The following is a 12,453-nucleotide window of genomic DNA, read 5'->3' on the forward strand; positions in this document are numbered from 1 at the left end:
TCCGAATCAGGGAAATAGAACCTACTTCTATCCATTTTTAAGGAATTTTAAACGCTAACACTACAAGTTATTTTTATAGTTCTAAGAAGTATTTTTGTCCTCAGCCCTGGGTGATTTCACATTGCTTGGTGCAACCCCTGAGACATGCAGAGCAACTAAGAAACTAGCCCAGTTGAACAGTTTTAGTGCTTTGTTTTGCTTGCGTGGTTCTCTTTTAAATAACCTTTTACTATTAGAACCGTTCTAGAATGAAATAAAAGTTGCAACAGCAGTAGAGAGGGTTCCCGTGTATCGCACTCCCGGTTAGGCTGCTTGCTCACCTGGCCGAGGTTGCTCCACTGTGCGGTTGCCTGGTTTCCACCCTCTGCATCCTGCATTCTGGAAGGAAGCCACTGTGCACAGCCCACAGCGGAAAGACTGAGGAGTGTATGCTCCACCTCCTTGGGGAGGCAGTGTCTTCCTAATTTATTTCGAAGTCTTCTGCGTGTGAGATTTGTCTGTTCTCAAGTGCAGCCGTTTTTAGTTCAGGCAAGAGAATTTGTAAAGTGAGCTTGGGGGCTTTTTCCTCGACCCCTAGGAAAAACCATCGATTGGAACCGGTGTACTTGAGAGTTTCTCATTTCCTTTGCTTTCACCTTTTTGCCTGGTCATCCACCGCGTCACCTCAGAGCCAGGAAGTCGTTGGGCGGCAGGAGATGCGTAGGCGCCAGTTACTGTCTTTTTTCCTCATCTCTACATCCTGGATTGTTCTTGTAGGCTCAATCTGGATCACCTGCTTTTGCCTGGTATCCACAGGATGGCTCTTTTTTAGAGTGTCCCAGTGTTCTGCTGAAGTCCTAACGTATTTTTTGTGTTCTTTTCCCACGTGGCAGATACTGGAAAACAAGCGATCTTTAGACAAGTTGAAGGACGTTATTGCGATGAACGCCTCAGAACTCTCCGAGGTAACGCTGCCTACAGTTCCTGCGAGAGTGACATGCTGCCTTGGTTTGGCTGAGGAGCAGACGTGTGTGCGCTATATACGCAGAGTGAAAACTGTCTGGGCTCTAATTGGGCAAGTGTGACTTCCTTCCTGGTTTTCTTTGGATCAGGTCACTAATGGGAGTGTTTTGGATTAGGTTCAGATCGCCCTTAATGAAGCTAAACTCAGTGAAGAGAAGGTGAAGTCTGAATGCCATCGGGTTCAAGAAGAAAATGCTAAGCTTAAGAAGAAGAAAGACCAGGTAAAGAAAAATGAATGTCATCGGTTACGTGAACTAGAGAACGGGGTACTACTACCTCTCCAACATCCTCTTTCAGAATCTGTTTTTAAGGAAATGAACTATGTATGTAGGATCCTATTCTTAGACATGCGAAGTTTCAGCTGTGCTCCCAAATTGAGTTCATGTGTACATTCTCCATCTGTTCTGGATTGCCTGCTCTTCTGTACAGTTTCTCATAGCTAGCGGAGTGTTTGTTTAGTCTTTGTCTTGTCAAACACCAGCCAGTTAATAACTTGAATAGCCTGAAGGGGGCGATGGATTTGCTTCTTAAACTAAAGAATTAGCTGAAGCAGTTACTGCCTCCCTGACCCGGGGAGGGTTACAAGATCTGGGGTCGTGGAGACTGAGATTGTGCCCTTCCAGTCCTATTGAAGGGGAGTGGTTTGAATTGGCTACAGTTTTCTGAAGAACACAGTAAAGTGGACTGACTTTTTGGACAGCTCTTCCGTTCCCACTGCAGTTCTGAGGCTTGGAGCTACTCTCCCTTGGCCCTTATCCAGGGCCTTAGGCCACCATGGCAGAGAGGAGCGTGGCTCCCCACTAACCCGTCTCATTCACATGGTCCCGATGTCTCCCATGCAAAAGCCCTAACTTTTGGCAATTCATGTGTTTTCACTTTTCAGTTGCAGCAGGAGATCAAAGACTTGAAAAAAGCATACACTGAGCTCAGTGAGCAAATCAAATCATCTGAGAAGTCTCAGAAAGATTTGGAAGTAGCTCTCACTCAAAAAGACGATAATATCAGTGTAAGTTCATTCTCCTGAATGCATGTTTAATTCTCATGAATTCCAATGCAACACGACTGATTAAAACTGAGCGGTTCTTCCTAACACCCTTTTGCTTCTTTTCTAGGCTTTGACTAATTGCATCACACAGTTGAACTGGTTAGACTGTGAATCTGAATCCGAGCGTCAGAATAAACCAGGAAACGAGTCAGATGAATTAGCAAATGGGGAAGTGGGAGGTAAGATGGGTTTCAGGGAGGTTTGCCCCCTTCTTGCCTTCCTGTCTTTAATTAAGTACACTGATGCCCCACTGAGGCTGACTGAATTTCCTCTTAAGCTTTGGCGTTGAGGGCACACACCTCGGGGTTTGTCTGTGTGCCCGCATGCCCTCCCGCTGGGCAGCGGTGCCATCCTTGCTGGGCTGCAGCAGAGCGGCGGGCATGCGGCGAGTGCCGACTCAACAACTCCATCTCATTGGAACTAGCTGTGTGCTGGGGCTAGGGACCGAACACCATTCAGTCGGAGAAACTCGCTTCTCACCTTCATGGAGATGACATTTGAATTTAATGCTCATCCTCTCTGCAGCTTTAAGGCCCCACAACCGATTTTCAGGGAGGTGGCGGCAGCCATAAACTAACTGGGGCCATGAGCGGAAGCTAACACAGATCCATGTTTCCCGATGAGATGTCTCCGGCTGTTTCTCAAGTTGGATACTGCTTGCATACTGGGTGTTTTCTGCCCCGCCTGGTGGCAGATTCAAGGGGAGAACAGAGGAGTGAGTCTTTCTAAATAAGATACTTGAGCAGGTGGAGGCAGAAGAGAGAGCGAAGAAAGAACTTTGCCTCGTATATACCTCCTTGCTCGCAAACGGCATGGGTAACATTTCTATTGCACAGACATTTTTATTGTACCTTCACTTTTTGACTCAAGTTTGCGATTCTCTTAAAAGTCAAGTAGCATAATCAGTTCTATTGGTTATGTTCTTACTTTGAATGTTTAAACATGATTATTGTTTAGTTTGGGGGAAATAAGCAAATTTGTGTTTAAAAAGCATGGGATGCAAAAGTAATGAAAACCTTTTGTTTTTAGGTGACCGAAGTGAGAAGATGAAAAATCAAGTTAAGCAGATGATGGACGTGTCTCGGGTATAATCCTTTGTGTACAACAGGGTGGTACCACAAGCGCTTGTGAATCCTTACCGGGCCTCACTTTTAAGAACACTTCTCTCTGCTCCACTTTTTAGACACAAACAGAAATATCAGTTGTTGAAGAGGATCTAAAACTTTTACAGTTGAAGCTGAGAGCCTCGATATCCACAAAATGTAACCTGGAAGGTAGGTTGCGAACTATTGGAATAGAGACTTGGATGGAAAGGACAAAGAGCAGCTTTCCGTTCCCACGTTCTCGCCCCTCCTCACACCAGCCCCTCCAGCTCGGTCCCCGGTCCTAGTGCACCCACACACACAGCTCAGGTGTTTTACGCTTCACAGACCAAATAAAGAAGCTAGAAGAGGACCGCAGTTCACTGCAGTCTGCCAAAGCCAGCCTGGAAGACGAAAACAAAACCCTGAAGCAGAAAGTGGAGATTCTGAATGAACTCTACCAGCAGAAGGAGATGGCTCTGCAGAAGTAAGGTTTTCGTGGGTTAGCAATATAGTCTCCTTTTGAAAGATTAAGTTTTCCCCTCCACAGTTAGTATAGGGTTGCCCCTTTCCCTTAACTTGCCTTTTTCTTTCCTTTGTTCTGGGTTTTCTTTTTCCGATCCATCTTCCATTGTGCTGAACTCTCCCTTCTGTCATGTTTCAGTTCTCTAGTTTATCTGTTCCTCTGCTAAAATTCATAATTTTGACATTTACTTCCTTAAATGTGTAAGGCACAGTTCTTTCACAGTCTGTGTGCTACTAAGTCCGGCCCCAGCCTTGCAGAACGCCCTGGCGGTTTTGCCTGCGTAGCGAACGCTGTCTGTGGTGACAGTATGTGTCTGTACTTCAATCTCAGCATCTCCCTAGGTGACTGGTGTGTTACAGCCACTCGTGAAGTGCTCGCTGAAGCGCTGAACAGGCAGTGGAGGATACATAAACTTTCTTCTCTTTGGTGTTATTAACCCTTTTGACTATAGCTCTTCTCTCATTTTGCTTTTGATGCATAGAAAGTTTCAGGGTAAGTGTCTTTTGAATCTGAATCAGGTGCACAGAGGTCCGGCAGCAACAAGCAACAGCATTTTTAAACCATTCAACGCTGCTGTCATTGTGACCTGTGTTCTAGGCGACTGACATCTTGAGCTGGGAGTTGACCGGGTCGAACCCAGTTCCTAGGCGGCAGCGCCCTGACTGTGGGACAGTCAGGTTCTGTTTCTGTTCGACAGACATTGCCCATCCCGAGAGCTGTCTCTTTCTTTGCCCCAGCCCCACCCACATGGCGGCAGCAGTGTGGGGTCTGAGGCTCGGAAGGGTTCTGTGGTTGACCGCGCAGACAGAAGACCTGTGTTAAAGGGGACTGTCTTTACCACGCTATCAGACCTGAACCGAGGAGTAGTCCTCCCCTGACGGAGATGAGAGAAGTGACGATAGGTGTTCCCGTGGTGGAAATGAGAGGACCAGTCCCAGCTTTCTCCTAATAAGTGGAACTGTGTCCGATAGAGTGGCCCTGCGTTCCAGGTTGAAGTAAAATGAGCTTTGCTCATCTCAAGCCCGAGAAAGCTGCCCGTGGGGCCCATGAGGGTGTTTGTGTGTCTGTGTTTGAGAAAGGGTGGGGAGCAGGAACCTTTGAATGGCGGCACTCAGACAGACTGCTCGGAGGAAAGAGAAGCACTGTCACTGGGCAGCTGATTTTCTCTTAGGAAGCTGAGTCAGGAAGAGTATGAGCGGCGAGACAGAGAGCAGCGGCTCACGGCTGCAGATGAAAAGGCGCTTTCGGCGGCCGAGGAACTAAAAACCTACAAGTGAGTGCGGCTTCTGGAGTATGGAACTACTGCTGGCTTTAAAAAAACAACCAAAACATTCTTACAGTTTGTAGAACAAAACAGCACACGCATACACAATGGTCAGAGGACATGAATACACTCAATTCTCATAAGAAAAAATAAATTTTAAGTTAACAAAGGAAGAAAACGTTTAACAAAAATTGCCCTACACCTAGCACGGGCAAGACGGTCAGGGAACCTGGCTCATGCCCACGGCTCCGGGTGGTTTTACGTGGTGCATCCAAAACCACGAAAAGGACCGCGCCACACTGATGGACCCAGCACTCACACGCGGCTCTGGGAGACTTTCTGTGGGTGTAACTAAGGGAAGGTTTACGCAGGGCGGCACTCATAGCAGTTAAAGAAATTACAGTGTATCAGCACAGAATCTCCAGCCATTAAATAATAAATGAGGAAACTACGCAGTTTTGATCATACTGTCCTCTTGTAACCGTGTAAGATTTGTTTCTGTATTACGGATGAAATCTGTACAGGCGTGGGTAGAGTAAAGGGAATGAATGTGGTGAAATTGTTTACAGTTTTACTCTGTCGTGCTTAGTCGGTAAAGGCCTGTGTGGTTCTCAGGTGGAGAATTGAAGAGCTGGAGAACGAGCTACAGAAAACCGAGCGCTCCTTTAAGGACCAGGTGACTATGCTGCCCTGCAGCCCCGAGGTCCTTCGGGCTCTCCTGCAGGTTGTGATGATGAGTCCCTAAACGTATTCTTTGATGTGCTCTTTTGCAGCTCGCTGCAAATGAGAAGAAAGCTCACGATAACTGGGTAAGGTTTGCTGTCCTTTCCTTTATTTTGTGCATCATTAGCCACCACTGAAGTTGGGCTTTTTCCTTCCTCCACCAGCTGAAAGCTCGTGCTGCAGAAAGAGCCATGGCTGAAGAGAAGAGGGAAGCAGCCAACTTGAGACACAAGTACGTAACTTGGACCCCTGTTTTTTTTCAGAGCATTTCAGAATCTTTTAAGGCTGTGCTGTGTGGCATCTAGTAAGAATTGATCTTCTGTATCGTATTTAAGTCCATTATTTCTCTGTATTCAAGATTGTTAGAATTAAACCAAAAGGTGGCCATGCTGCAACAAGAACCCGTGATCGTCAAGCCAATGCCGGGAAGGCCCAGCATGCAGAACCCGCCACGGCGAGGTAGGGAGCACTTGTGCAGCGCAGCTGCCCCCGTGCTGTGCACACACTACTCCCTGTCTCTGTGTGTGTCATTGGTGCGTCTGTGCACACACTACTCCCTGTCTCTGTGTGTGTCATTAGTACGGCTGTGCACACACTACTCCCTGTCTCTGTGTGTGTCAGTGCAGCTGTGCACATACTACTCCCTGTCTCTGTGTGTCATCAGTGCGGCTGTGCACACACTACTCCCTGTCTCTGTGTGTGTCATTGGTGCAGCTGTGCACACACTACTCCCTGTCTCTGTGTGTGTTATTAGTGCGGCTGTGCACACACTACTCCCTGTCTCTGTGTGTTGTCCCAGCATTGCCCTAGAAATAACCCTAAGCACTTAGGAAAGGAGAGAGGCTGCCTGGAAGTGTAACAGTGCACTGTCATGTCCAGGTCCCCTGAGCCAGAACGGCTCCTTCGGCCCGTCGCCCGTGAGTGGGGGCGAGTGCTCCCCTCCGCTGAGAGACCCGCCTGCCAGACCGCTGTCCGCTACGCTCAGTCGAAGAGACATGCCCCGGAGTGAATTTGGTGAGCAGTCCCACGTTACCGGTACCCCGTTTCCAGTTTTTCCCCTTTTACTGGAGAATTCTAATGCAAACAATACTTTAGAATTTAAGCCTGTCCGACATAGAGAAGAAAATTTCTTAATTTTTCCTAGCATTTCAAATAATCTATTGCAAGATCTGCTTTAGGACAGAAATAATCTATTTATTATTACTACTGTAGATAAGAAAATAGTAAAATATATTTACATGTTAGTAAGTATATAAACATTGTTTTTGCTTTTTACAATTTTCTTACCCTGATATGTAAGCCTTTGTGTTTGGGTGAAATTTCTAGGGAATTCCTTCCTTGACTGTGACAAAAGTGGCCCTAAGACTTTGTAATTTATGCAGCACGCAGCCATTCGCATTAAGATATGGGACGCTGTGAGTCTGTTTCCACTCGTAACCCTGTCTGTAAAAGTCGGCGAGACATGGAAGTTATCACACACAGACCGGAAAAACCAGCCTGGCCGCAGCGCTGCTCAGGCGTGGGCTTCAGGCCGTCCCTTCAGTGCAGGAGGCTCCCACCTTGCTTCTCTGAGTCTGTGCGTAAATTGTGATTTCCACTCAGAGGTGCCGGGGCCTCATTTTTGATGTTACTTCCTAGGTAGAGTTAAACCCTTACCTGTCCACAGTTGGTTTATTCCTCCAGAAAATCCACGCCAGGGCTCCCTGAGTGCTTTCTTGAGGTTCAGTGGACAGGTCTCTACCTTGTCCCCAGGGGTCTGAGGCTTCTGGACACCTGCCTCCAGTAGAACCCCGAGTGTGCTCAGAGTCTACAGTCATGGCGGCAATGGGTGGAGGACTTTTTTATTCTTTCTCAAACAGTATGTAAGTCAGAATACGTCTAAATCAGTTCTCGGCCTTCCACAGATACAGGATCTGGGGCGGCTGCTATGGTGAACAGCAGCCCAAGAAACTCTTCCCCTGCCAGGGGGATGGATGAGGGCAAGGTATGTATTTCAGGGAACATTTCTCATGTTCTTCAGCAGCTCTCTCTGCCTCATCCACCTCTATCTGTGTTCTGTTATATCTGTGCTGTCATTTATTTTTTACAAAAGCACACTGTTCCCCAAGAGTCAGAAGGCCCCAGCATTACACCTTTGGCTGAGCATCCAGTAGCAGTAAGTACTTAGAGGCTGAGGCCTGAACTTGGCCTTTCCTTGGTGTGCTTCCGGAAGGGACATGCAGTGCAGGGCACTAACCGCTTTGCATTAAATTGCACGGCAGTGTGATCTTACTCTGGTCTTGGACTTGGAAATGGTTCTGGGTTGCTGCAGTCTGGTTGGTTGGTTTTTTCCCTCCTGTTTCTGTTTTGGTTAGATGATTAACCCGTAGAGAGTCGTAATTCACTAAAAATGCGCAAAGTCGTCGCTCTACCTTTACGCCGCGTGCTTCGGTGCCAGTGCTCTGAGGCAAAGGAAGTTCATTGTGTGTTGCGTACCTTGTCCTTCCCACCTACTGGCTTGGAAGTCTGCTGTTTAAGACTGTCTCCAGTGGTATACTAGCCAAGCCCTATTTTGAGTAAGCTGAAATCACAGCTTGGTACCAGAAGAATGCTTGCTGGAGGTGAAATGCTGACTGGTGAAATCTGTGATGACTGTTGTGCCACTTCCCAGAGCGAGCCTTAAATTCCGTTCACGAGACTATTCTCTTGTCACTGGCGTAGCTGCTACAGGTCCTCCGATCCTACATCACAGTGCGTCCGCAGGTTGAAATCAAAATACGTGTAAGAAAGGGTCAGTCATTACTTTCTAACATCTCGTAATATACAGTACCACTTGGTGAAAGAAGGTAAATATTAGCGCAGTGCCAGCCCAGCTTATCTATAGAACACTGTTTCTGTTGGGAAGTGCTTCCCCGTTGCAGAGCAGGACTCCAGGAATACACTTCTTTCGGCACATCTTTCTCTCCAAGGGCAGCTTGAGTAAGACCCAAGACCCCTCGGAAGTGGAGGACTTCAAAGAGGACAGGTGGCTTTGTTAGAGGGAGATAGAGGTGGGAAGACCGCAGGCCTGGAGGCAGAGCCAATGGTGAATTCTAGCCTAACCTCTTACATGCTGTGTAACCCCCAGCATCTTAGCCAGAGCTCTCAATTCATATTTAAAACAACATGCTCACACTCAGAGATTTAGCAATCTTAGAATTAGGTGAAGGTACTCTGAATAGAGGCTGTGATTACACATGGAGAGAATGGATTTTTATTCCCTCTGTTCTCTCCATTCTCAGTACGGAGGTAACGAGCTGTTGTGATGGGAGGGATGTGCCCTAGAAATACACCGCTGTGTGTATGGTGTGACTTTATTTTTTAATTACTGCGGGACAGACCCACAATAGTACCATCCCAGAAAACCCTTCACTGCTGTGCTGTGGGTGGGGGATGCGGGAGGGGCGGGGTCTCACGCACTGGGTCTGCTCTTCGGCAGGCGCCTCACATCTGCTTCTTGGGTGTCAGCTTGTGCTGGTGTTGGTGCTTTTGTCTGGTCACACCAAAGCATTTCAAAACGTGAACTGTTTCTGCTCCGCAGGGGAACATGGCTGCAGAAGGGCTCCCTCCTTTCCTGGGGGCACCCCTCATGAGCGCCCCCATGGGAGGCCCTGTGCCACCACCCATTCGATACGGACCACCGCCTCAACTCTGCGGGCCTTTCGGGCCTCGGCCGTTTCCTCCACCGTTTGGTATGATTATTGGCTCGTTGACTTGTAAAGTCCATCGTCTCCCCAGTCTGTCCTTTGCTGGTTTTAAGTTGCTATCACAGGGCTGTGCAATCAGGGTAAAGCTGGCTCAGTCCGTTTTAACTTTTCCTCGAGGTCCTTAGGACACAGGGGGCGCTGCATCGTCTCCCCTCCTGAGACGGGAAGGAGCCAGTGTGGCCTGTATGGCAGAAAGGGGCTGTTCATGGGAAGCCAGAATGTGGCTTGTGCAGATGTCTGTTGAACGTCTGTGGCTGCGTGCTGGGCTCTGCTGGATAGGTCTCACGCACTCTGACCACCGAGAGCTCAGGGTCCCAGAGGCCGCAGCTGCCTGCACTGTGCAGCGTAAATGGGTCCAAGTATAAAGGGAAACTTGAACCCTCGTACCCCACCTTGGGAGTGAGTGGGAAAGAAGTTTTACAGACAGGATAGAATGTAATAGCTACCTAATGAATGTTGCTGAATTTAATTAGGTGCAGCTAGAAGGACCTCCCAGGGCAGCATCTTGATTTTGAAATTTTAATTGATACAGTAGTAGACATGGAATTTACTTTATCAAAATTTGTTTTTGTGTATATTTTTGTAAAACCCTTTTTTCGTATCTGTCAAATACAAACCAAGCTCTTCTGAGATACAGATGGCAAAATTGCGTAGTAGAAAAAACACATGGCAGGCAGAGCCATATTTAAACCCTGCCTGAGTTGCTTCATGGCTGGCTGGCCATAGGCCTGTACCTTAAACTTGCTGAGCCTCAGTCTGACTGACCCATAAAGTGGGGGTGCCACCCCCAGACTTCTAGGGTTGGGAGAAGTGAAAGATCAGCATAGCTGGAATCACCTAAACGTAGACACGTTCACATGTATTTACATGACGTAATTTTCACGTTTCCAGGTCCTGGCATGCGGCCACCTCTAGGCCTAAGAGAATATGCACCCGGCATTCCACCTGGAAAACGGGATGTGCCTTTCGACCCCCGAGGATTTGTGCCAGGACACCCTCATTTCAGGCCTGTAGCCTCTCCTGGCCCTCGAGAGTACTTTATCCCTGGTCCCCGACCGCCACCCCCCCCCTACCCACGGCCCCCAGGACTATCCTCCACCTGCTGCAAGAGACTTATTGCCTTCTGGCTCCAGGGAGGAGCCCCCACCCGCCTCGCAGAGCAGTAGCCAGGACACCTCCCAGGCCTTGAAACAGAGCCCATAGCCCGACCTCCGACTTCCAGTCTGAGAGCAGGTGGACTGTGCACTATTCATTACAGTCTTCAGAATCCAAAAATTTAAATAAAGTTAGTTTTTAGAACTAAGCTGCCCTGGCAGTCTGCATTTTTGAGCCAAACAATTAAAAAATATCCCCCCCCAAATAAAAATCAATCACCCTGTAAGCTACAGCCCCCTTCCAACTTTGAAATGTGCAATAAAGAATACCTGTGTTTTAGTTAATGTAGTGTATGTAAGTGTCATATGATTTAGTCTGTCTTGGAAAATATGAACATTTCCTGTGGAAATGCTACAAGAACATGTATCTCCATTTATTACCCTATTTCTAGTGCATACCAGTCGGATGCAGAGCAACTGTGTCTATAAGCCTGATTTTTTAAAGTGTCCGCGTGGTTGCAAGGACTGTTACGCTGAAAATGTTTACTAAAGATCACTGAACTTTATCTCCCCTTGCTGAAGTTCTTTGTAGTAAATAAAAGTTCATTAAAATTTGGTTATCAATGTTTCCCAAGTGTCTGCTGAGTCATTTGATTGTTTCCTCACGAGTCTTGTGCTGTTTGGAGAAGGGGTACCCTGGGGAGTGGGGGGCGCGGAGCCGATGGTCCTGGCTGGGCAGCGGGGTCAGCCTCAGTTGCCGGGTCGGTGCTGGAGGCCCTCCTCTACTCCGTGGCTGTCGGTGACCGCGCAGCCGTCTGCACAGCGCCCCGTGACCTCCCTGAGCTGGAGTCTGCGGGAGCGGCGAGGACTCTTTCACGTGATGTTCTGTAGCTTTTGCCAGTCGTGCATCAAGGGTGCACGACACAGAAATGAAGCTGTCTTGTGACCATAAAAGGAATTTCTTTTATTAAGAAATACAGAGCCTACTGATTCTCCTGTACTTTGCCTATGATTTTCACTGAATACGGCAAAAATGATCAGAAGAGTAGAATATTATGAGAAAGAAGGACTTAGGACTTTAAGGCTTGTAGCATGCCGTAGGTCAGCAGCCATGGGCTGAACTCCATTCTTTTTGTTGACTGGTTCGACTCCATTAATATCTGAATGTTGGCGCATATGTTTAAAAATCAGTGTATATAAGAATCTGGGATTACACCATAACTTAAAAGTCTTATTGTACTGTTACTACACCATGTCTGTTAAACAATGTTTAACTAACTTTAGGCACTTTGAATTATAGTAACTTAATAGCACATGTAAAGAAGTGTACGATTTAGACTAAATCAAAATTATAAAAAGCTGATGTCCTTGTTCACCGTGGGACTGTCCTCTCCCGCTCTGAGGTCAGTGCTGTGGCATTACCTCTGCCCGGGCCCGTCACTCCTGCGGCGGCTGAGCGCTAAGAATGCCCTACTAAAAACGGCAGAAGACCCACCGTGAAACAAACTCTTCCACTAACACATGTGCCACTTTAGAAAGATAAGGACCTTTGGAAAAATACTCAAAATTCAGAAGTAATATATCTTCGGCAAAAGAATTCCACTGATAGGTTCTCCCTTTTAGTATCTAGAATAGAAGAAATTTAACAGGAAAACTCCATAGTTAATAGCAAGTTATTTTTAACCATGTAAAATAAGGTTAAATCACAAATACAACTTTTGAATATTTCAGTCTCTTTAGGACACAAAATAATTCAGTTAATATTTTTAATTTTAAGTAGTATTTAAATATAGATTATGCCAGCTAGGAAGATGATTCAAGTAGGAAAAGTAAAATCTATCTTGAAATCAGTCAAAGCTTGGAGTCTTTTGCCCCCTAAGTTTTTTGGGGTTTTATCCTGTATCGTATACCACTGAAAAACCAGTAAGCTGCAGACTCAAGCGTCAGTGTCGCTAAACTGAGCAGGTCTGCACCTGCCAGGACGGCCGCAGC

At 47.1% G+C, this 12,453-nt stretch overlaps 1 protein-coding gene across 1 annotated transcript in view; it reads left to right on the plus strand.

Annotated features, from left to right (window-relative positions):
• Positions 1-11,089, plus strand: part of MIA3 (MIA SH3 domain ER export factor 3) — a 38,463-nt gene extending 27,374 nt beyond the window's left edge. Inside the window, 18 exon segments of the mRNA XM_024575943.4 lie at positions 873-944; positions 1,119-1,223; positions 1,886-2,008; positions 2,115-2,226; positions 3,077-3,132; positions 3,231-3,321; positions 3,478-3,616; positions 4,827-4,928; positions 5,535-5,595; positions 5,693-5,728; positions 5,807-5,874; positions 6,001-6,101; positions 6,522-6,656; positions 7,547-7,626; positions 7,735-7,797; positions 9,202-9,352; positions 10,259-10,416; positions 10,418-11,089. Coding sequence (XP_024431711.2) covers positions 873-944; positions 1,119-1,223; positions 1,886-2,008; positions 2,115-2,226; positions 3,077-3,132; positions 3,231-3,321; positions 3,478-3,616; positions 4,827-4,928; positions 5,535-5,595; positions 5,693-5,728; positions 5,807-5,874; positions 6,001-6,101; positions 6,522-6,656; positions 7,547-7,626; positions 7,735-7,797; positions 9,202-9,352; positions 10,259-10,416; positions 10,418-10,570 — 1,806 coding nt within the window. The 3' untranslated portion in view covers positions 10,571-11,089.
• Positions 11,090-12,453: the final 1,364 nt, after the last annotated feature.

This window comes from Desmodus rotundus, chromosome 10 (genome assembly GCF_022682495.2).
Source record: "Desmodus rotundus isolate HL8 chromosome 10, HLdesRot8A.1, whole genome shotgun sequence".
Taxonomy (NCBI): Eukaryota; Metazoa; Chordata; class Mammalia; order Chiroptera; family Phyllostomidae; genus Desmodus; species Desmodus rotundus.